Source organism: Sphaerodactylus townsendi, linkage group LG04, assembly GCF_021028975.2.
Source record: "Sphaerodactylus townsendi isolate TG3544 linkage group LG04, MPM_Stown_v2.3, whole genome shotgun sequence".
Classification (NCBI taxonomy): domain Eukaryota; kingdom Metazoa; phylum Chordata; class Lepidosauria; order Squamata; family Sphaerodactylidae; genus Sphaerodactylus; species Sphaerodactylus townsendi.
This window is the reverse complement of record NC_059428.1, coordinates 72,205,365-72,230,762: the sequence shown is the minus strand read 5'-3', so window position 1 is coordinate 72,230,762 and position 25,398 is coordinate 72,205,365. Positions and strand designations below refer to the sequence as shown.

Below are 25,398 nucleotides of genomic sequence, written 5' to 3'. Positions count from 1 at the left end.
CTATGAGATTAATCCATACAGTGCAGAGAGAAGGTGCAAGATACTTTGGGTTTCCAACTGGAGCAGGAGATATAGGAAGTAATCAGTGCATCAGCTGTGTTGCATCAATCAAATAGAATCTTCCAACTTGCTTCATAGTTCATGACCCTTAAATAGATTTTTCAGGTATTTGTCTGCCTTAGAAAATTTCTCTTTTTCAACTGGATTCAATCAACTGGATTCAATCATTTTAGCTTGATGTCGGGCCCCAACTTCTTTAGCTTGGCTCCTGCTTTTAACCTTCTGGTCTGTTTGGTCTTCCATCATAACTTGAAAAAGATTTGTCCTTTTAGCTAACTGGCCATCTTGTTAATTATCATGTTCTTTTTATGATTGTGTACAGTATTATGCATATCTAGGTCTGCCACTGAGAGATTTTTTGAAGCTTAAAGACACCTGCGGGTGCTCCATCCCCCCGCCCCCACACTGTTTCCTGTGTTTTTTGGTGTGATAAACATGGGCTGGAGTTCTTTCTTTGCCATTGCAGAGAAAGGCTTGAGGACAAGAAACTCTGTCTTTTTCTACTACCAGCAATTAACTGCCATCAACTAACTACTTCACTGTCCTGTGGAGACTGGTGCCCAAAAAAGGCACAAAAAGGGCTGTTCAAGAAATGCATCTCTCACTTGAGGCATCGAGAGTGTGTGACAAAGATAAGGACACTTCTGGGAAGGGATGATGACGACCTTAGAAAAGAATTTATTCCAGAATTGGCAGCATTCATGTCCCTTTCTGTTGCAGAAATGTTATCTAAGGTTGACAGAATTTACCATGTGAGGTCAATGGTAGCCAAAACCAAGAATTGTCTCCAAGACTGCATGTTGTATTTGACATTAAGATCATTTAAAAAAGATATTATCTGAATGTACTACGAAAAGAAGATGCAATATCAAAGAAAAGATTTAATTTTGATGAGAGACCTTCTAAGAGAAATAATATTGAAAAGGAAGAAATACAATTTCCTTATGGATGCCTTAAAAAGATACCTTTCAACTGGCAATAAATTAAAGGGACTAAGCTTCACTTTCAGTGGAACCTACCAGAAAATTGCAGACATCCAGGAAGTGAGGAAGTTCTTCAATAAGAACAAAAAGGACTTTTAGACAGGATCAAAGTTCTCCTTTTTTCCTTTCTTCCTCTTACTGTATTGGGTAGAGATATTGTAATCCCAAGGGTTTAAATTTAAATTGATGGAGAGATAGCTATAGGATGGGGGTGGGGGAAGAGTGGAAACACAGGGGAAAAAGAGAGATTTTATAAATAGGTAAGGACTAATGATATTAGCGTAAACTGAGACTAGATACCGTACTGGGATATCCAAAAGTTTAAGTAATAGGCTGAGACAGTTGGAAGGTAATAAAAGAAAAATGAGTTTGTGTTTAGATTTTTATAGATGGGTAGTGATATAAATGATATGATGTGATTAGTTTTAAAGGAAGGAAAAATAAGAAGAGCTGATATAAGAATAGATGTGTTTTAGTAATATTATGTATGAAGTGAAAGCAAGATGGGAACCATTTAGTTTTTCTTTTTTCTTTTGAGGTTTTAAAAGCTAATTGTCTCTTTCCAATTGTAACTTTCCAATTGGATATTGGAAAGTTACAGTGAGGTCAACATCTATGCATTCAAACTTGACCTTTCAGGTGATAGGGTGTCTGGTTCACCATCTTTGTAGTAGTATTAAAAATTAAAAAATATGATATACTCTCCTAGTGAAAATCTACATAACGAGCAACTCATTCAAATGGCTAGATCCTTGGGAATTAATATTTCATTTGTGTCCCCAAGGGTGACAGATCCAGTATTCAAATTCATGAATCCTGGGAATACTGGACCAGTTACCTTCCTAGTAATGAAACGGCTGCTTGAAGTCACAATTGGACCTTGGCTATGCTGGGTATCAGCATTACCTTCTACTTAGGCATATTGAAAAGAGATACAAAACCTAGTAGAAAGAATTGATGTCACTTATTTCAACACCTGACCAATTCTCTGGTCATAGATCACATTCAGGGGAAGAACTATTCAGACCTTGTTTACAGAGAACGGTGCAAGTTGGATGGGCTATGCAGAAAAATCCAGAGCAGCAGTGGTATAGTCGTTAAGAGCAGGTGCACTCTAATCTGGAGTACTGGGTGTGATTACCTGCTCTGCCACTTGAGCTGTGAAGGCTTATCTGTGGAATTAGATTAGCCTGTGCACTCCAACACATACCAGCTGGGTGACCTTGGGCTAGTCACAGTTCTTCCAAGATCTCTTAGCCCCACTAAAAAGGAGTTTGTAAGCCCCCTTGCGTGTCCTTGCAGGAGAGAAAGGGGGGATATAACTCCAACTCTTCTCTTCTGCTATTGACTTAAAGGTATGCCATGATAGATTGATAATTGGAAGTATCAACTTTTCTTATGGGATGGCATTACTCTTTCTTGGAAATGTTGCTAGATGACAACATAAACTGGCAGAACTCCTAGCCCTAGAACCAAAGAAGCTGTCGAAGCACCAAATTCCCACAGCCAAGCATTTGTCTGATTCTACAGTTTGTAATGTTGCCATGGCAATTACACTCAATACACACTCCTGGCTCAGATCTGTGGATATTTCCACATGAAACTTATGCCAGAATTGAGGACCTATTCTTTGTGTGCATTGACTTGTTTAGTGCCAACTCTGACAAGGTTTCATCTAAGATTCTAGGGTGACTCCCTCCATCCCATGTGCCACCCCTAGAAAACAATTACAGCCAACAACCAGCAAACTAACAGAGGACCTGCATCCTTGGCAGACATATGTAATAGAATTTGCCTTCCTATTAACCTATTCTCCCCCATCATCCAACACCCTTGTCAGCAGGAAAGTGTTTATACAAGTATTTGCAAAAGATCAGCACCTGGGGATTTATTCAGATACATTCTGATGAAAGGGTGTATGAGAGAGAGACCTATGTTAGACCCAAGAGCCCTAAACAAATTCTTGTTAGTAAGTGTTCAGAATGTACCTGTTCCATTGTCCTTCCTCTGCTACATGCAGATATACTGATTATAATACTAGACCTGACGGATACTTTAATGGACCTCAGGAGCAGACAGAGGCAGAAAAGCCAGACTCTAAAGGGTTAACCCCTAGTACAGCATGAGTGACAGGCTGGGAGTGGGTGGAGTTTTAGGAGTTTGAGCTTTTGATAGGAGTTCAACTCTGAGTTCAGACATGTTTAGTGTCTGAGAAAGACCTGTGTTTTTGGTGGGAAGAGAATATTGGGGAAAGAGGGACCCTACTCTAGCCAAGGAAGGGAATTTACTTCTAGGGAGAGAAGATTCCTAGCCCAGGTTCTAAGAGCTGAGCTAGTTCACCTCCTGGACAGAGTTAATAGAACTGAGGAAACCAACTTAGGAAGTGTTTTTGTCAGAGAGCAATCATTTTCTAGTCAGAAACTGAACAGTGTAAGCTGCTTTACATCCCCATTGGGGAGAAAAAAACAAACGGAAAAATGTATCCTTAGGGGTACTCAAAATATTGAACCTACGGATTAACACTAAGAAATTGAACCTAGAACCCATAACTAAACTAAATAAATAAACTAGAACCATACACTAGGGGAGAAGAGGAGTAATTATTTAGAATACATGGGGAAGAGGAATGAGAGAGACAACAAAACCATGATTCTATGATACTATAGGCCATAGGTGTCAAACTCGCGGCCCTCCAGATGTTATGGACTACAGTTCCCATCACCCCCTGCCAGCATTATGGTGCTATAGGCCATAGTGAAATTGATACCGGCTAATTAATTATCAGTTCATCAATATACTGATATGCACATTAACATATATTGAAGGAGTATATCAAACATCATTAAAAGAGATGTTGAAACAGAAGAACAGAATATAAAAGTGAGATAAAATTGAAAGGCTGAAATTTCTGGGATAATACAAATGGTACATTTCAGGTCATTGTCGTGTTGGTCTGCAGTTGAACAGCGAGACTGGAATACAGAGACCAACAAGTGTTTCAGAAGATAAGTGTCCGAAAGTAAAAGCTCCCTCTGTCAGACATTTTAAAAAAATTATATTATTAAATTTGCCACCCTGTTCTTCCCAGTCAGGCTCACAGTGGTTTACACACATGGCTAAAATATATAAAACAATATACTATTCAATGATGCCAATAGACATTAGTAATATCTAACGTTAAAATCAAGATAATCATCTATCCTGTCATGGCAGGTTACCACATTTAATGTTCCAATAGGCTCCAACTAAAACAACAAGGTCTGTCTTGTCTGTCTATGGCTCCAGTCTCTGGATTGAAATATCCACAGATTTGACCACATTGAGAATGGGTTATATTGATGGTAGGTGGAGGTGTTACTTATGCTGTATTAATGTGAGCTCCTTTACATGTTTGTCGCCATCTTTCTGGTTCAGTATCAGATTAATGAAGTGTTACAGAAATGTTATATAAGAAATCACAGCTGCTCTTCCAGAGCTCTCCCTAATGCCTGGATTTTGATGTAATGTGATAAGAGTGTGAAGATGGGATGTTGCCTTTTTCTTGGGTTTAGGCCTTAAGCAATATTGCATGAACTGACTTTGAATTTATTTTCCCTCCCAAGAAAATTCACAATACTGCAGGGATGCATATCTTTTACAACCAGAAACATTTGCCTTGTTGCAGCAGAGATTTAGCGTTGCAGTTGTCAAAACTGCTGTGCTGACCTGCGAAACTGAATCTCTCACTTTTACTTTTTCCTACACTTGCTGTCGCTGTCATCTTTGGTAGAAACTCCATATATCCATCCTGGACAACATGAGTCGTCCTGTTTCATCTTAAGTTCCTTTTTTTCCTTCAGTATCCTGGGTAGTAATGTATAAACTTCCTCAACCTAAATGGAACTATTGGGGGTCTTCTTTTTTCCCTGTCCCAAGAACCCCTTTGCTTTTCTTTGTTTCTGAAAATGTTAGTATTTCTGTTAGTCAATTCACAGTTCTTCTAAGTCAAACTGACCGCAAACTCCCATAGGATTCATTTCCAATTGATTCACTAATCTTTTCCCCTTTAACATTCTCTTGCTATGCACATGGGGAAGAGTATGATCATTGACAGCTAAAGGACCACACTATATAGGATGTAAGGTGACAGCTTTTATAAAGCTAATTAGCAGCTCCATGGGCCTTTTTGAAAAGAGAAGATGAATAAATGGCAGGAGTGTTTTTCCTCCCATGCCTCCACTTTGATTTAAATAGCACCTACAAATCTGTAGTTAGTTCTGTGATGGGAAAAGACAGAAATGACATTTCTACATGTAGGTTTTCTTCCCATAGAACTAGCTGCTAAACAGGTACTAAAATCATGGAAGGGAAAAAAGTTAAACTTTCTCTTGGAGGCGGAGACCTTCTCGGTGGGTGATTTCCACCCCCTTTCAGGGAGGCAGGATCAAAAACGTCACTTCCTGTTCAGGCTAGAACTCCAATTATCTCCAGTTCTATTTCCTGCCTGATCAGGGAGTTCACGGATCCTTTGGGCTCCTTAGCTTTCTACCAAAAAATTCTTTCTCCTTTCTTCCTTCGTGAGTTTTTTCTTTCCCTTTGTTAGCCTTGTATTCCTGTTACCGTGTGCATGTGTGTGGAGGCTGGTGAGTTTCTTACTTCCCCCGCTCCTCCCTTCCCACCCAATTCTCTGTTCCAGCCAAAAAGGGCGGATTAAGACTTCTCCCCTCATAGGGAGACCTTCCATGGGGGAGCTGCAGAAGCCATTAGGGCTCCTTCCAGAGAAAGCAGTTTCCCCCCCAGCCGCCGCGCCTCCTCCTCTGGAGCTTCAGCTGCGGTCAGCAAGACTGCCTAGAGGCAGCCAACGGTTCGGCGCTCTGCATCGGCTCAGCAGTTGGCAGAAATGCGCGCAGGCGCGAACATCCAGCCAGAGTCTCCCGCAAAGCAGGGGAGGCTAGTGCCCCCACACGCGTTGCCAGAATACTCTTGTGTGAGTTCAGAGGATCGCCTACCAGGGAACCTTCGGAGCAGCAGTCCCGACGCACGTTCATCCTCCTCTTCACGCAGGCAAGCCCATTCAGGCAGAGGGGGAGGGAATTTTCCCAATTCAGAGAGACGACTGGCCCGTCCTTCTTCTGCTAGGAAATGGCAGTCCTTCCCTCCCCTGAAATTCCAGCATCCCAAGGGCTGCCTCCAGGGCTGGGGACCCAGGACACTGGTAGTCCACCTCCCTCTAATGCACCAACTCCGTCTGCTCCGCCCTAAGGGCATACTAGGGGTTACCTAGGTCCCTGGTGCATGCGCTCCCTCACTCCTCAGCAGAAGGAAAAGACAGCCTAGTGGAAGGGCTGGACCCCCATTCCTTAGAGCGCTTCCTAGCATGAAGGGGATCCGGGGTTACTGGTAGTCCACCTTCCTCTAGCGCACCTACTATACCTACTCGACTGCAAGGGCACACTAGGGGTTACCTAGGTTCCCTGAGCTTGGCTCCCTCACTCCTCTGCAGGAGGCAAAGACAGCCACATGAAGGGTCGAATCCCACTTCCTTGGTGCGCCTTCCTGATATGAGGAATCTACGAACTCCTCCTCTCATCAGTCCTTAGGAGTGTTCAACTAAGAGGAACTGGAACTCCTCTTCGCCAAAACTGTGGCAACTCTGGGGTCACAGGAGTCCAAGACTCCACTATCCTCCGGCAGAGGTGCGGCACTCAACACCTCAGGGTGTCCTAAGGCAGCAAGACCTTCTCCCCACAGGATGAGCCTTCCAAACCCACTTGCTCTTGCCGGAATACCTTATTAAGAGGTTTAGGAAGGAATGAGAGACTCCGACCTCCAACACAAGCATTATGTGGTGCCCGAGTTATGGAACAGTTCCTCTAGTCACATCAGTAAACACCTCTGTGGTGACCATTCAGTCCTCAGGATTGTCTCCCAAGGATGAGGAGGGTAACCTCAAGGATCCCTTCTACAAAGATCTGAGGCCCCGCTCAGGCGCTTCCATTAGTCCTCACTTCGGACATAAAGATCATCGATCCTACCCCCACCTTAGTGGAAAACTAGACCATACAAGGCCCGTGCCCTAGTCCGTTCATCCACAGAGCTCCCCCTCCTGGTCCAGATCTAAGCTGCACCTAGAGGTAACCCCACGTCCTACCAGGGAATACGGAAACACGAACTGGGAACCTAGAGATTCCTTCGCAGGAGGGATAAGTTCAGATCACAACACTGTATTGACAAGGCTCCTAGGACGGAAGTCCCAGTAACAGGTTGCTCTACCCACTTCGGGCTCAGTGGGGAGGAGACCACACATTGTTACGTGGTCCCAGGAGGAAGTGTCCTTAGACTGCACTATAGAATTTATCCCCTTTCTCCATACAAATTCTCCCCCTTTTCAATCAGTTCCAGATCAGAGTAGGCGGTTAGTTCTTGTGCCATCGATTGTCTCCTGGCCACTCAGGCCGTAGAACTGGCACCGTCATCAGAGCAGGCCTCCGGCCAATTCCCACACTCTCATGGTGTCGAAGGAGAACGGAGACGGGAGAGCGTTCCTCCATCATAGTATCAAGCACAAGAGACATCCTCACTCCACTGGACCGCACGGAGGCTTACCTATGTATGTCTAATCGTCATTCTCACACAGTCCGAGGAGCTTCCGACATTTGTTCTTAGGTCCCATTATACTCCTGCGCCAACAGGGAGCACACATACACCCCTTTTGGGCGACCAACTATAAGATTCAAATCTGCATCAGCAGCACTTCAGGACCTACATGCAGGTCCTACAAGACCACGATTCCTCGTGATTCGGGGAAAGATCCATCTGCAACCTACTCAACAATTCATTCACCTAAAGGTAATGGTCGACTCTGTCAAGAACTCCTAATCGTGCCAGAGGTCAAGACCCAGAGGGTCATCACGATGGTGCCCACGGTGATCAAATTCAAGTGCGGCTCTTACCCCTCTTCTCCCTGACCAAACTTCTAGCAGTCATGACAGTCTTCCTTGACATGAGACAAGGGAACATATTCGTTCCAGAGTACGGCAGTCCTTCCGCTGACATCACCAGTGGGACTCTTCAGAAACGGGACAGATCCCTCGACATTCCTCAGTCTCTCAAACAGAGCCCTGATAGGGGTAATGCAGAACCACCTGGTCACTGGGCAGGATCTTGCCAACAAGTCCTATGGGCAGGGTTTCATAGACTCAAGCCTTCAGGGCTGGGGAGCCACTTTGGTGGAGATAATCATGCAGGGCAGGTGGTCCAAACCAGTCTCCTCTCCCTCCATCAACGTACTTGACGTACGAGCGGTCTTAATGCCCCTACAACATTCAACAGTAGGTGAATGACAAACAGTTGCTTGTTTGTACCGACATTGCAGTGAGCGAGATCTACCTGAACCATCAAGGGAGGTCACCTTCAGCTGGCCTCCGCAAGGAAGCAATGTAGATTCTTAACTGGGCAGAAGGGAACTTCCTGAGCATCCAGGCCGAACACGTCAAGGGAAACTCAACCTGTGTCGGCAACCTGTTTTCCCAGCAGAGTAGTCATTCAACAGGTCAGTGTTACTTCATCTCTCACTTCGGCAACCTGATGGTGGACCTCCTTGCCATAGCAGGGAGCATGCAAACCCCGACCTTCCTCTCTAGGCTCATCCATCCTCAAGCTCAGGAAGTAGATGCTTAGATTGCCGTGGCCTCGGTACCTTCTCTACACATTACCTCCAACGCCGGTAATACCAAGACTACTAAGACACATACGGGCCGAAAAGGAAGAGGCCACACTAGTCGCCCTGTACTGGCCCAGGTGAACGTGGTTCTCCACAATAATGGAGATGGAAGTATCTCCCTCATCCCTTTTTTCAGGGCCTTCGGTCCCAAGGTCCTTCTCGTTATCCCGACACATAATAATTGTGTCTGACCACCTGGCTGCTGAGTGGAGAACATTAAGACGCAAGGCTCATCCGAGGTCTTCATGGATACCATACTGGTATATGACCACTGTAAGGTCATATAATTCCACATAGAGGCCATTCCTGATCCAGTCCAGGGGACAACTGTGGGATCCAAGTAATCTCATCGATTTCAGTCCTAGAATTTCTTCAGGATGGATCCCGAATGGGTCTCAGGAGCGCCACTCTCAGACGCTAGGTAACAGCATTGTCCACAGTTCGTTCCCAGTTCCAAGGTTCTTGATCTAACACAATACCAAGCGGTGTTACGTTTTCCTAAGGGAATTCAACAGCTACAATACCCTGTGAACCACAAGTCCCCACCTCGGCGCCCTCACACGATTCTTACGGCTCTCTCCATTTCTCCCTTCTAATAGGTCAGTCCATTCACTTGCACTGTTTCCGCATGTAAGTGATATTCCTGGTTGCAATTACATTGGCCATAGAGCCTCGGAACTCAGATCCTGGTCAGCCAACCCAAACCTTGCGTACTCCATCAAGATAGAGTAGTATAATCACCAGATCTTATCTCAAACCTTAGGCCACTTCTACCTTCCACCTTTAGTGGAACAACTCTTCTCCTACGTTGGGACAACTTCTGTCCATGGCAGTCTCTAGCTCCACCATCAACTGGATATAGCGGGAGCACATAAGTCCTCAATGTACCAGTTCCTGGGGACATCTTGGCCCACTCCAATAGGAGTGTAGCGACCAATGCAGCCTTACGCAACAAGGCTACACTAGAGCAAACATGTAGAGACGTCATATGGGCCAGTTCCACGCCCTTGGTGAGGTATTACAGACTGCAGTCACGAGGAGCAGCTGAGACCGTTTTCAGTCATAGAGTGTAATTGTTGTTTTTGTCTTAGCCTACCGAGTATTACTATTTCAATGTTATATAAAGATTTAACATTTCTCAGAAACTTTTATTGAATTAAGATGTCCAATTTTTCTGCAAAGCTGGGGGTAGGGGTCACCCAAGGTTGCAGGAAAATCTGTGGCCCCTATCCACTGATTTCTGTGTCCGCAGATAGAAACCAAGCTTGAGAAATAGATGTATAAATATTTGTTATGATGTATAACCAACAACACATTTTAATATATTACTGTTAATTAAGTTTGTCAGAACTGTATTGGCCCAGAATTCATTGGAAGTTCATGCATGCATTTTAGAATTTAAATTAAAGCTAAACATCTCCAGTGTACGGAAGGTAATTTTTAATTATATTGAGAAACTTCATTATATGTGCTATGGAAGGTGATCATTAAGAATACATACTAATGGCTAGGATTTTGATGAGAAAGATGTGGACATCATAAAACAAATAAAGCTTTCTGTAGTGAATTTGGACTGACCAAGTACCTTTTTGACGACATGATATGTATGTACTCAAGTGTTCTTCGGAGTTTCCTTCTCTTATGCTCACCCAATCTACTTGAGCCCAATCCAAAACCTAATCCAAAGAGGGGGGATGGTAGAGCATCAGCCAGGGATGGTACCATGACAGAGCATCTGCGCCACCTGCATTGGGGTTTCAGGTGGCATAAAGGGGGGGAGGCTGTTTGAAAAATTCTGTAGGAAACACCAACTTACAACACTCGGCATAGGGGGTGTTCTCCTGAAGGCAGAGGACACCTTGCTTGGGTTATTTCTCACCTCATTGTCAAGGAGGCAGGAAATAATTTTCTGTCACTTCCTGTCCTGAGGCTCAGCAGCCATCTTCCATCAGTATTTTTCCTGCCTCAGCAGGGAAAGCAGCTATCCACATAGGCTCCAACTGTGAAGTGTTCTTATTCTGTGTCTTTCGTCTTGTTCATTGTCGTGTTCATCAGTGTGTATTTCTTTCTGTTCCCTTCCCTTGTGTAGTTTAGTCAGAGAGAGAGAGGGGAGCTGTGTTTGTTTTTTTGGTGTATGCGGGCCGCTAGGCCGTGATTTTTCCCGCCTAATTTTTTGCTCCAAGATGGTGGCTTGTTCCTTCTCTCCCCAGGTCTTTGCTAGATCCTTGGCTGAGGGGACCTGAACTGCCAATTTAAGGAACTCACAGGCATCAGTGGTGAGCTGTCTCCGAGCGGATGCACAAGCCTGCCAGAAGTCAGAGCAAGCCTCTGATTCTAAACAGGCTCTGCACTCCAAGAAATGGTGCCTGGTCGATGAGCAGCTGACTTCAACTCAGGAGGCATCAGGCTTGGGCCTCCGGTTGGTGGAAGCACCACCATCCCATATAAAGTCACGGAGTGCTGTGGACACGGACACACACACACACACACACACACACACACACACCCGCTGACAAGGAGAGCGGGCCAGGCAGGGTGTGAGTGACCCATATAGGGCCCCAGAGCACAGGGAAGAGTGCGGCATTCCGCCTTAAAGTGCCAGCGTCCCATGTAGGGTCACAAAGCGCGAGATGACACACACACACACCACAGAGCCATCTATCGAAGCCTCTGATTCCAGGCAAGATCGAGCCTCTAATGTCTCTGAGACATGGCAAACTGCTTCTCCCAGGGTATTAATTGATAAGCTGAGACAAACCGTGAGGGAAGAGTTTCGCTGTATCATCAGGAAAGGAGGAGGAGGAGTTTGGATTTATATCCCCCCTTTCTCTCTTATAGGAGACTCAAAGGGGCTTACAATCTCCTTACCCTTCCCCCCTCACAACGAACACCCTGTGAGGTGGGTGGGGCTGAGAGAGCTCCGAAAAGCTGTGACTAACCCAAGGTCACTCAGCTGGCGTGTGTGGGAGTGTACAAGCTAATCTGAATTCCTCAGATAAGCCTCCACAACTCAAGCAACAGAGCTGGGAATCAAACCCAGTTCTTCCAGATCAGAGTGCACCTGCTCTTAGCCACTGCTGTTAGCCACTATGCCACTGCTGGGCGCCTGGCACCTGGGTGCCTTAGGCACCATTCTAGATATTCCTCTCCTCCCAGTTCCTGCAGGGTCAGGATCAGGACCCCCTCCACATTCCAGAGGAGGAAGAAGTCAGCGAGGGGGAGGAAGGTGATTTGTTCAAGAGAATAAGGAGTTTTTCCCCATCAAAATAGCATCCAAAAACTTTTTCCTCTCCCAGAATTTTCTGAACGTTGCTTCAGAAGGGTGTGGATCAGTCCCACCTATAACAAGCAGATGCCTTCTATCTTTAAAACACTTTATGTGGTCCCATAATATGTCTATTTCATGCTGATCTCTTCCTGAGCCTTCAAGACCTGTAACACTTTAGTTGCACTGACAGGTTGGGCCTCCTGAGTTTTAGCAACTGGCTTTGGGTCAGAATCTACCCATTTTGACAGTTTGGATCTTGTTGGCAGGGGACTGAGCTTGAGGTTTCTGTAACTTGGGACACTGATATTTGAAGTGTCCTTCTACCTGCCAGTGGAAACAGATTACCCATCCCTTCTTGTGTTGTGTGGGAGTGTGCCTCCTTACAGGGTTGTCGTTAGGTGGTTATTAACAAAAATATTTACTGGATACTGGATTTAGGCTTGTTTGTATCCCTGCGCTTGACATTATTGGGATACGATCACGACAGAGGAAGTGAGGGTCATCTTGGTGGCGCCCTACTGGCCTTCCCCATGGTTCTCAGTGATTCAAGGATTATCGGAGACACCACTCTTAACCCTTTTGACAGTTCCAGATTGGTTGCCCCAGGGTCACCTGTGGCATATGGACCCAGACTGGTTAAGTTTGACCACGTGGTTCTTGAACGGAACAGTAGGAGAAAGAAGGGCTATTCAGACAAAGTGACCGAGACATTTTTAGCCTCATGTTGTCCGTCCACCACCAGGATTCTTCTTTGAAAGCGTTTGTTTGCCGGTGCAGGAGGAAGCTAGTCACACCAGATACACTGTCACTAGGTGTCACCCTAGATTACTTACAAGATGGTCTCGAGTCTGGCCTTTGTAGTGCAACCCTACGATGCCAGGGGGTGACCCTCACCATGACTTGGCCGTTGTTCCACGGACTAACAGCCCCTCATCACCTACATGTCACTAGTTCCTGAAGGGGGTCCACCAGATTCATCTGACACCGATCCATAGGTTTCCTTCATGGAAACTCCATTCTGCTTTGTCCTAATGTGTTCACCATTTGAACCAATCCAGTCTATGCATCTGGGCTGGCTAAGGATGCAATTGTTCCTGGTGGCAGTTAGAATCAGAGCTGAGGGCCTTCTCCATGAACTCAAATCTCTGGGGGACTTATAGGGACAGAGTCGTCCTGAGAATGGGCTCTATTTTTAACCTAAGGTGAATTCTGACCTTCACTGCCACCAGGAGATCGTGCTGCCTAATTTTTTCCCGAACCTGTTGCATCTTAGAGAAAGACTCTGACACAACCTGAATGTATGACGCTTACTCAAGGCATTTATCACCTGTACAGAGACACTTTGCAGAACAGTGCTCCTCTTCATTAACATCCCCTTTGGGGGTGGGCGATCTATCAAATCTAAATAAATAAACAAATAAATAAATAACATCAATCCATCAAATTGGGGTGCTAGATACCCAAGGCAGTGATTAGCTCTTTGTTTAAACCTTGCATCTTAGTGGCCTATAAGGGATCAACCTGCTGATTTCTCTAGGGATAACAGCCCACTCCATCTGGAGCGCTGCCACAAATGCTGCTCTCAGGAAATATGCATCGGTTGAGGAGATTTGCAGGGCGGCTACTTGGTCGTCCACTTCGTCCTTTGTTAGACACTATAAGCTTCGGTCCTTAGCCTCTATAGAGACAGCCTTTGGCAGGAGAGTGTTATAGCACATTATTGATGACCAGGGGTCCCCAAACTTTTTAAACAGGGGGCCAGTTCACTGTCCCTCAGACTGTTGGAGGGCCAGACTAAAAAAAACTATGAACAAATTCCTATGCACAAATGATTGTAAAATGTTTGATTTCACCTTTCAGCCTTTCTGTCATGGTCTATTTTTAGAACAGTGACCAAAGTATGTCAAGTACAGGGTGGGCTCCAAATATTGTTGGGGAGACTGTGGAATACCGTCCCCTTTAAAAAAAAAAAAAGGTAGCCACTTTCCCAATGCAGTCTCCGAAGATTCCACCAAATTCCCAGGATCAGGTATCTTCCTGGGTTCTTTCCTCCCTAGCAGCCAGCGAGCAATTCGCCAGCCTGGCTGATGCCAATGGGAGTGAGGCGGAACAGAAAGCCTGAGAGCAACACATGGAGTAGCTGAGAGGGAAGGGCGGAGCAGGCGTTGCCACATGTCAGGTTTCCAACTCTGGGTCAGAAAATTCATGGAGATTTGAGGGTGCCATCATGTAACTGCAATCAACGGCCGTTGGGGCCGGTTCCTCCTCTCCCTTGAGCCCCCACTGCACATGAATGGAGCCATCGCCGCCATGCCTGGCGGGCCGGATAAATGCCTTCAGGGGGCCACATTTGGCCCCCGGGCCGTAGTTGGGGGACCCCTGTTGATGACTAACAATGACCCAGCCTATTTGGGGTCACTGCTCTGGGAGGTCCCAAGCAAGATGTTCTCCGCCTCCAGGAAAACGGTCCATTGGATACTTACCATGAAGGGTCCTTCTCCTGGGAGGCTAGGAGGACATATTGGCCCTCCCTTGCTCATTGTTAGATTCCAATGCAGTTCATGTTCCATTTCCAAGCCTAGATTTCTTTTATGGGGTTCTATGTTACTTCCTGTTAATTTGAATTTGTTAGTCACTGCTTTGCCAGTTGGATACTGAGGGAAGATGGCTGCTGAGCCTCAGGACAGGGAGTGACAGAAAATTATTTCCTGCCTCCCTGACAGTGGGGTGAGGTATAACCAAGCAAAATGTCCTCCTAGCCTACCAGGTGAAGGACTCTTCACGGTAAGTATCCAATAGACCATTCCAGAGCCAAATGTCTGCCCCCAGGAATGCCCCTGGAATGCCCCTCCATGCTGAACTTCCAGGTTTGCGTGCTGTAGTAGCCAGTCGCCAAGGTAAGTGTGCTGGCATCCATGCCACTTTGCACTGCTCTGGTGGCACAGCACTGGTGCCACCCAGCCACCACTTCCAGTGCTACTTCAGCACCCCTCCTTTGAATTGTACAGTAGAAAACCTGGGGATTCCTAATTATAGAAGAGCATTTATGCTTGCTTAGTTGAATTCTTTTCTCTCAGAGATGTCAATTTGTAGGTCAAATTGCAAGCATGGCATATTCAGCAGAGTATGTAAATGGGGACCTAGTCAGCCTGAGTTCTTGGAACATATTTTATTGGAATGTGAAATCGGATCTGATTTGAGAGAAAGGTATTTGAACTCCCTTTTGATAGGACATGTGAATTTATCAAAGATAGTAAACAGTACATGTTATTTCTAACATCCTGCTGATAAATAGTTTTCAAAGTAGATGGGGAAAAGATCTGGATAAAGGTATTCCATGAGAAATGCGGAGTTGCATATTAAGGTATGGCTCTAATTTTGCGGTGTCTTTACAGTTCAAAGAAAACTTTTAAAACATGTTACATCATTGCTGTCTATCTCCGTATACATTAATGGAAATCTGTAAGACTTTACCTGAGAGATGCTGGTACTGTAATCTTCCTAGAACCAGTTTTTATCACATATGGTGGACATGTGTTTGAGCTAAAAACTACTGATGTAATATAAGCTGGCTTTGGTTTTGATTTCACTCAACAATTGAGGCATTTGGTTTCATTATATACTAAATATGTATAATAAATTGTGTTCTGTTGTGTTACATGTCATCACAGCAGCTAGAATAGTACTTGCAAGGCATTGGAAACAGTCTACTGCACCAACTATTCATGAATGGGCACAAAAAAGAGATGTGTCAATTGATCAGATTGGCTGTACTGAGGAATAAGAAGGATGTTCAACAGATAGAGTTGCTTTTGTCTTAGAAATTAATTAATTAATTAATTAATTACGGCCTTTAGGCCAGCCAATAGTTTAAGATCAGAGTACATGTGAATACATAGCATTCCATTTATACAAAAATATAATATAAATTGTAAAATCCATTATAAGATCTATTGATAAATAAGTTACATTACCTTGCCAAGTAGGGTCATTATTTTTGTTTTAATTTTGTTTATGTAATTTTTCTATATGCTGCATGCTTTTGTATCAAACTTTAAAATCCATAATAAAGAAAAATCACCCAGCTCTTCTATGGGGATCGGAAAATTACCTTAGCAGTCATTAAATAGCTGTGTTGAATGCCTTAAAGAGAGTTGGATCTTGATCTATTCAAGACTTTTGAATCTAAAGAACAGAAAGTTAAGTAAGTTGTGTGATTGCTTTTGAAATTGTTGATGCTGAATCAGCCACAATTGTGTCAATATTACCACTTACACCAAACATTTCAATGTATTACCTAGTATCCATCAATAGTTTTTTTCTATTTTCAAACATACAACTACATGTTCCCAGCCAAACAGTGTTCTGTTAAAAACTTTTAAATGTAGCAATTTTGAGTATTGATTTTTTGAAAATTTACCCAGAGCTTGATGAGAATGATGAAGATTTTGAATGTTTGTAGTTTCATCCTGAAGTTTGTTGGCTATCAAAAGGCAACTGCACGAGAGGGTTTTGTGATCTGGATTTGACCATGTTATGGATGTGTATTCAAATTTCAACATCAGTGATGAACTCAAGGAGATCAGGCATGATGTCGCTTATTTATCAGAACTGTTTGCAAAATTCAGTTAAATGAATCTGTCATAATATGGCAGTCTTACTAATGCCCAATCTGTTGCATCTACATTTATTTCAAAATTAGCTCTACTCAAATGCAATATGGGCCTTCACAAGCTTCATCAAGCCTATTTTGAAGCCTATCTGAGCTAGAAGAAAAAGGTGGGACATAAGATGATAATCTGCATTTTCTCTATGACTATTTGGATATGCTGCAAGAAGATATGTCTGAACAATTTGAAGATCTTGATGGAAATTCCAGATTTGGTGGTAAATTCATTTTCAGATACTGAGGAAATTGCGGTGGTGTGGAAAGAACTAAATGAACTACAGAAAGTTTAAGAAATTAAAGTCAAACTTTAAGAAATTATTCAAAGAGTATTGGTTACAGAAGGACTTTGAAAAGGTGCTATAACTGGATCAAGTTCATCAGTTTTGATGACTAAATTAAACTAAAAGGTTTGAATTGAATTTTGAATAAATGTGCAATTAATTGTTGCTGTTTTGTATGTTGTTATTATTGTTCTTAGTGGATTGTGCAAACCATTGTTATGAATAATGTATTTTATAGGGGAGAGGAGAGAGCACTGGGGCTGAGGTTATGGTGGGTAGTATCTTGAAAAAGTTTGGGAACCACTGCCTTAGGTTAATTGTCTATAGTTAGAAATGCTTCATTTTCATATCAGTCAGTTATATAAGTGGTTCATTTAATGGAAATATATCCTGTTACGTCTCTGTGTAGGTATGTATATGTTTATATTTATTATGTATTTACATTTTGTTTTATTTAATTCTTTTAAATATTGTATATATGCTTGCATTTTAATGTCTGAAATTCTTTAATATTCACCACCTTAGATAGAAAGGCAACATAGGGAATGTCTTAATTAAATAAAAGAAAATGTACCTGGATCTAGGGTTTGTTTGCTGGAAATAGCAGAAAGAGCAGTTTCCTTTTTTTAAAAAAACCATTTTGATTGGGGGCGGGTATATGTTTCACCCTCAGTTTTATCCTTAAGAGTAAAAGAAGGTTTTTGATCATTTGTTTAATAGGGGTTTTGTTTTAGCAGAATCCCTGTATCAACTTTTGGACTATACATATCATGGAACTGTGCATACATATAACTCTTGCATCTTCAAGGCGCTTTCACTACTTGTTTTCTCTCTCTTTCATTGTCCCTTCCTTCAGTGTTCTTTACTTGCTTTGTTTGAACAGGAAAGAATAGAACTGTCAATGTCCCATCTTCAGAAAACCAGTCTAGTGTTGCTAGGTTATGAGAAATCACTCACAAATAACATCAATATGTATGCATTCATAGACAAATTTTGTGCCCGGTCACGTCAACTTCTGCTTTAATTATTCAGTAGGCTGAAAAGGATGGAATGGTAACCCAGTTCTCCAGTGGTTAGTATGCTCTAGCAAAGTTTAGAGAATCTCTGGTTGGTTTTAATCATTATTTGGCATTTATGGTCCATTTGTCTTGCTATACTCTGAGCTGTGTGTATGGGAAATGTATTTTAATTTATATTCTGCTTGACTCACTGAAATTTGTAAAATCAAACCAAATGGAGAAGGTGGAATGATATAGACTTGATTTAAATGTATTATGCCAAACAGATTGAGTTGCACAAAGGGCTACTAGGTTACAACAAACATACTGTGACATAGATGAGGCTGAGAATGCCAATACCGTATATACCGGCGTACAAGACGACTGGGGGTACAAGACGACCCCCCCACTTTTCCAGTTAAAATATAGATTTCGGCACATACTCGCCATATAAGACTACCCCGTGGCAGAGGCAGCGGCGACACCCTGGCAGGCCGATCGTCGCGGGGGCGGGACAGAGCCGCGGCGGCGGCAGCACCCCGGATGGCCTTCCTTGGCCTCGGTGGAGGCTGGCTGATTGTCCTGGGGGTGGGACAGAGCAGAAGTGGTGGCACCCCAGGCGGCCTTCCTTGGGTACCACGGCGCGGGGCCGGCCGACAGCCAGGGACGTGGAACGGACGCTTCCAGCACAGAGGCTGCCTGGCTGGCTGGTATCTCCCCGCCAGTCTCTTCCCTGCTCTGAATTTCTTAAAGGGGCAATTCCCCAAAGATTGCTTAAAGGGGAAACTTTCCCCTTTAAGCAGTCTTTGGGGAATTGCCCTTTTAAGAAAATCATAGACAGAGGCTCAGGCTGACTGCCTGAAGGGCAACCTGGAGCCAGCCTGAGCCGAGGGGGATGTGTGGGGCCGGTGACGGCGGCGGCGGCGGGCAGGCGGGCAAGAGCCGCACAGCAAGCAGGAAAGAGCCTTGGGCTAGGCGGTGGCAAGTCCGAGCAGGGGGTGGGGGGTGCCCGGCCTATAAGACGACCCCCGGCTTTTGTTAAGATTTTCCTGCGTTAAAAAGTCGTCTTATAGGCCGGTATATACGGTAGGGAATTGAACTTAGGTCTTTTAGGTTCAGCACTACAGTTACACAGTTGCTGACCAGAAGAACATTCATTACCCGATTTACTGTTCCAATTTCTCTTGGTGAAGTATGACAACTCTTTTATGTGATCTAACCCAATTTAGCTTGTGTAGCACATCTTACACCATATCTTGGTAAACTTCAGAAATGATCGATTTGAAAATGTGTGTTTTCTATTTCTTGTTAAGAGTATGTTCTACATGTCAATATCATTATAATAAACCTGAAACATTTTTATGTGATAGACCACTTGACTTAATTATTTAGAAGTATAATCCTGGCAGTTATGTGCAGACACATAATGGGCTGCTCTCTACCATACTAAACTATCTCCTTAACAAGAGAAATTGTCCTCCTAACAAAAAAATATCTGGCTACAGGCCTGATTTTCAAGGTCTTTTTAATTTAAATGGGAATAGTTTTGGACACAATTAGAATTCTACACTCAAAATAACATTCTTAAAGTGTTCGATGTTTTCAGTATCATGAAGTTTAACAATATTTGGATATACTGATTGTCCTTCTCATTGTAACTGTATGAGAATGTTTCTGTCTAAATAGTACACATCCTTTTGTTTACTGCAGAATTTGTTTTCTACCTTCAAATTTTATTTTTTTCCTACCTCTAAGGTGGCAAAAATTAAACATACCTGTGCTATGGTAGCATAGGGTACAGCATTGTGTATCCCATACTAAAGAATTGGATATACTTGCATCATTCTTGTAGAAGTCGGGCAATCCCATCTAAGAGGCCAGATGGCCAGCTGTAGACATGCCCACTGCTCCCATGGGGCTTCTCGGCGGAGTGTGGAGGCTTTCAAAGCAAAAAAGACTCCCCACTTCCGAAAGGCCCCTATTGGCTCCTCCCCTGGCCTGCCTCCACTTTGATGGCAACTTGGACTAGATCCCAGAACCTGGCAAATTTGCCTGGGCAGCTCTCACACACTGTTTGGATGGGGCTGTAAGACATTTATATTGGTAATTCTATGAATATGCCAAATAGTACAATTTATATGCTAAGTTAAAATGATGCTGTTCAAGCAGTAAAAGCAATTTTGGTTCCATAAAAAAGTAAGAACTACATATATTTAAATGTTCTCCAAATTTCCTTCATTAAAAGGAGGGCTCCACGCCAAAAATATAAGAGGGAAGCAGGCTTGGAAGAGGTTGGGGGAAAGCCAGAGAAATTCCAGGAAATACTTGAGTTCACCATGATGGTGTGAGGAAGCAGGGAAAAACTGTTCTTCCCTGAAGCGTTGAACCTGAGGCAAATAACCTGTGTGGAAATGGATAGTATCTCCTCCCTCCTACCCTTTCCCAGTGAGCCTGGCTAGGATGTCCAGCTGACCCTCCCACCCCACCCCAGCCTTGGCTGGGGGATGGAGGTCGGGTTGCCAGATGCAAGCTGGGGAAACTCCTGGAGGTTTGGGAATGGGACCTGGCGGGACAAGAATCTCAGTGGGATATAATGCCGTAAAACCCGCTCTCCAAAGCATCCATTTTCAGATCTCTGTAGTCTGGAATTAGCTGTAATTCTGGGAGATCGCCAGGTCTCATCTGGAGGTGGACATGTGTTGCATAGCTTAAATTTGAAAGACAGTTCTCTAAGGCAGCCAAACAGTTGGATATTTGTTAGGTAGGACTGCAACTTTTTAGTCACAATATCTTTTCATTAATAAGTGGAACTCATCTACCTTGTCATCTATTGCTTTATTTGGTGCTAAGATGGCTGCTAGTTTGGCACTATGGTTTTAACTGTCCCCATTGGCATTAAGCCTAATTTCCTTAATGTAGTGACTTAAATCCGTATTGAAAGTGTTTTAGTACATTCTTCTGGACAATTGAAAATTTGTTTCAATTCCAAAAATATGTTTCTTTTCTTTACAGAATGCTGCCTTTTTGTATGGCCTTGGCTTGGTCTACTTCCATTACAATGCATTTCAGTGGTAAGTGGAAAAATGCTGGAGATCTATCAGTGGTGATACTCACAAAGACTAGTTATCAGAGCTCCTTGTTCCAATTAATATGGTTTTACTCTGTATTGATAATGAAATGAAAAAAAATATCCTTGAAATTATCTTTTAGTGACATAGGGAGTTTGGTATGTCCATATGTGTTCTTCTGTCTGGGGAAAGAAGTTGAGAATCAAATTAAGAACAAAAAAAAACTTTGTGAACATTAGTTTCCAGCTAGGGTTTGCGTATTGGGGTGGTGTGTGTGTGTGTGTGTGTGTGTGTCTGTTGTGTGTGTCTGTTGTGTGTGTCTGTTGTGTGTGTCTGTTGTGTGTAGGTTTTGTTGTGGTGTTCAAGACTGGGGCGAAATGAGGACTGCTGCTGGTTGCACATATGGAGAGGACAACTTGCATTTATTTTTGGGGTTTGATTGAAGTTTGGAAGAAAAGTTGCATAGCAACCACAGTTTTCTCAACATATTGTCTATTCATATTAAAATCTTGCCAGGATCCTTCGCCTACATGTTGAAAAAAAAAATCACCATGCTAAGTAGGAAGTAGAACACTTGGTTCCGACTTCATCTATTATCACACAGACTATCATTTAAAGAAAAGTATCTTATTGCTGTTTTCCCTACATGCTATGTGCCAAAACTGAATTATTTTAATCAAAACAGTTGAATTAATCAAACAGTTATAATTAAAATGCAAAATAAGATAATTCTAAATGAACCGATTATACAGATAACTTAGCTGGGATAATCAAAAAGCTGGGAAGAGCAACTGAGTGAAATGTTAATTAAATGGAACACTCACTGGTTTGTTAATATAATTTAGCTTCTTTATATTTAAATAGTACAAGTCTTGCTGATCTGTCCTATCAGTAGGACAGCCCATTCAGTTAACCACTGCACAGTAGTGAACTGTGGATTCATATATAAGACTGAGCTTTCTGTTTCTGAGGTAAAGATTTCCTTCATCTTATGAAATCCCATGTATATCTGAAAAAGTTTATCCAGCAGCTGAAGGTGCAGGATGTAACACCGGAAATATGAGCAATAAAGTCGATTTGTAACTAATTTCAATATTCTGCATTAAGAGTGCTGTAAAAGAGCCATAAAATAATTAACAGTCCCACCTGCTTTGCAGATTTGGGAGAGATGTTGTAGGAAGGGATCATAAACTATTTCTTCTGGTGCTATCTACCATGATTTAGAACAACTTTCTAAATCTGCCGTTTCACTGGTAGAAGAAGGTAAAGAAAGGGTTTAAACATCGGTCATTCTTGATGTTCAAAACAGCATTCTTGAGCTACTTTAAATGTTTAAAAATGAAAAAAAATCTATCATCAATCTTTCACATAATGCCTGTTTTGGTGTTGAGAATTAAACCATGTATTGTTCAATGTAGACTTAGAAATGGTTGGCCAAGTCTAGAAAGAAAGGATAGCTGTTTCGTTGGTTAAGGTCTTTGATACATCAATGAGAAATAGAAATATTGCTATTTTCCCTCTAGGTAGCAATTACTGGACTTCTCAAGAAGTGGTCTGTCTGTCTGTCTGTCTGTCTGTCTGTCTGTCTGTCTGTCTGTCTGTCTGTCTGTCTGTCTGTCTGTCTGTCTGTCTGTCTGTCTGTCTGTCTGTCTGTCTGTCTGTCTGTCTACTGTGTCTGGTGGGTGACCCTTTCAGCTGCAGTCCAGCGTGAACTTTCTTAGGCAAATTTACCATGTACGCTTGTGATTGTGACTTGTCTACATATATGGTTAAAGTGCTAGACCACGTTCTGGGAAGCCCTATCTGGGTAACATAATAAAATTGAACCAACAATGCAGTCCTGTTTCTTGGGATGGCCAGGGACAGTGCTGCTGCTGTGCTGTCGCGCCTCCTCCAAAGGGCTTTTCAATGGTCCAGGGAGAGGAAAAAATCTGAAAAGCCTCCCTGTTGCCTGAAAACCCTCTGTAGGGGCCACTGTAGGGGCCACGCAAAAAGGTGGCGTAAGACTAAGAACTGGGCCATTGTGCAAATGGCCCCAAACTCAGGATGGAAGCTGACTAATTTCGGCTCCAACCCCAGGAACGCCCCCCCTCCAATACCAATATCTGAATGGATGCCAGCATTGCTGTGCTGCGCCCAGGACCTCTGGCTTTCACCGCAGCAGAGCTGATGGTTAGCCAACTGCCAATGTCTCTGCCTCCTCCACCCGCAGGGATGCCCCTTACGCTGGTCGAGAGGGCAAATGCACCATCACATCCCTGGACTGGCTCTTCTGCCCAGTTGAACCCCCATCTGGTTTGGACTGCAAAACCTATAAACTCAAAAGAGCAAAAAGACTGAAGAACATTCTTAATGCCTAACTGACAAGATATGAATGGGCAGTAAATCCCACTAGCTTAAAACATATGCACCTTAAACAATCTTAACAAAATTAATAATTATTTATATATATATATAAGCAGGCCTGAAATACAAATCAAATTTTAAAAAATAATAAAAGCCCTAAATAAATAAATAAATAACACCCCCCACCCCCTGAGAGACTGGGCAATATTTAAAGAACCCTAAGCTGAGTAGTGATTACAGAATGGATTATCCTCCCCCTTTTAAGTATCCAGCCCCTTCCCTATATCCACTGAAAAACTATTCCTAAAAGTTGAGTGGGCCCTTGGAAATAATTGAGATACAACACAAAAGGCAGGTGCTGCAGCTGGAGGAGAAGAATCCATGCAGATTATCTTGTGCAAATGGAAGTGCTTTCCATAGGTGCAAGGGTGGTTGATTTGCATCCAACCCAAAGTTTCTAGGTTTCTGCCATTTCCTGGCTAAGATAGATGACAGTATAAAATAGATAGGGATGTTGTCCTTTTACAGTTTTGTAAATGTATTTGATACTACTATTAAATGGTACAGCAAATGCACAGATTATGTTCTGCAACTGAAAAGTAAGTATTACTTTAAGAAAGTCTATAAAATGGGTTTGGATTTCAGTGAACCATGTTTAAGGTGAGTACACTGCAGTTATGAAATACATGGGTTAGAACTGAAGAGTTGCTATTTCATTACTTTCCTTGGGTGAGGTTTTTTTTTTATCAAATGCAGGGTACAAGTGAATCAGATCAGCATTCTCAGAGTAGTTCATTCATTTTGTGGGCACTTTTGTATACATGTGATTTTCTTGAGTTGGTTTGCTTTGCAGAATGTAAAATATACTCACTAACATTCCAATCTTTCTTCTTTCAGGGCAATTAAAGCATTTCGGGAGGTGCTTTATGTTGATCCCAGTTTTTGCCGCGCCAAGGAAATTCATTTACGACTTGGGCTTATGTTCAAAGTGAACACAGATTTTGAGTCTAGTTTAAAGGTAAGAGTTTAAATTTTGCAATGATAAGCCAACAATTTTCTTCATTTGCACATGCTTCATTTTTCACTATAACAGAATATTGTAGTTTAATTCCTGAAGCCTAGACCTTTCTTACTCTAAGTACTTACTAAATAGACATAAAGCCTCACTCTCTAGAGTTGTTTTAAACTAGTGCCCGAGGAACTACTTTCCCTGGACTCCTGAAACGCTCTAGAATAGATGTAGTAGAAGCAGGGCACCAAAAAAGCAGGAGAGAGGCTTTAGCACCTTGTATCCCCATCAACTGTTTTCAACCATGCTCCTGAGAACCACATGACATTTGGTCACTGTGAGAAGCCTCACCTGTGTTTTTAGCCATTCATTTCCTGGAGGTGCTGATTTCTTTGGGTTACCTGCAGACGCTTTAAGGGTAGGAGTACCAGTGGTAGGGACACCGGAGCTGGAGAAAGATTTATCATGTGTTCTCCCATCTCCATGAGCCGTTTCACTATTAAGAAATATACCAGATGCCATGTTTTTTCTGTTCTTCCAAACTATTGCCTTGGAAGCAATTTGGTTGAAAGGCAAAGGATGGATCTTTTAAAGTAAATAATTAAATGATTACTTCATTATTTTTGGCATGGGGAGACCTTGTCTGAGTGTCATTAGTCCAGAAAGAGACAGATGAGTTAGGTGATGTCAGGGGAATTGGATCTAGGTGATTAAGATGCATTCCTACCTCATTGCAACTGCTTAAGGCTACAAATCAATACTGCTATAAGATGTATGTAACCAGTCTGCTATATGTTACCACTGCCATCTTGGAAATTCTTTCCTTAATCTTTACTTTACAGCTTCACATGCCTTGTAGATAACCAGGCTTTCCCCTGACACCCTGACAGCGGAGTCACATTCATTATCTCATGGGGGCAGGAAAGCAGGTGGTTTTCTCGTACTGTCTGCCGCCAACCTTGGGGAGCCTCAGCTCCAGGGACTGTTTTTCAACTTATCATGGGAATTTGGGAG

At 43.1% G+C, this 25,398-nt stretch overlaps 1 protein-coding gene across 7 annotated transcripts in view; it reads left to right on the top strand.

The window, feature by feature from the left end:
- Positions 1 to 25,398, top strand: part of KDM6A (lysine demethylase 6A) — a 164,161-nt gene that overhangs the window by 60,795 nt on the left and 77,968 nt on the right. For all 7 annotated transcript variants that reach the window (XM_048493669.1, XM_048493664.1, XM_048493668.1 and 4 more), the window contains exons 5-6: positions 20,974 to 21,032; positions 24,273 to 24,393. In XM_048493669.1, coding sequence (XP_048349626.1) covers positions 20,974 to 21,032; positions 24,273 to 24,393 — 180 coding nt within the window. The remainder of the gene's footprint in view (positions 1 to 20,973; positions 21,033 to 24,272; positions 24,394 to 25,398) is intronic.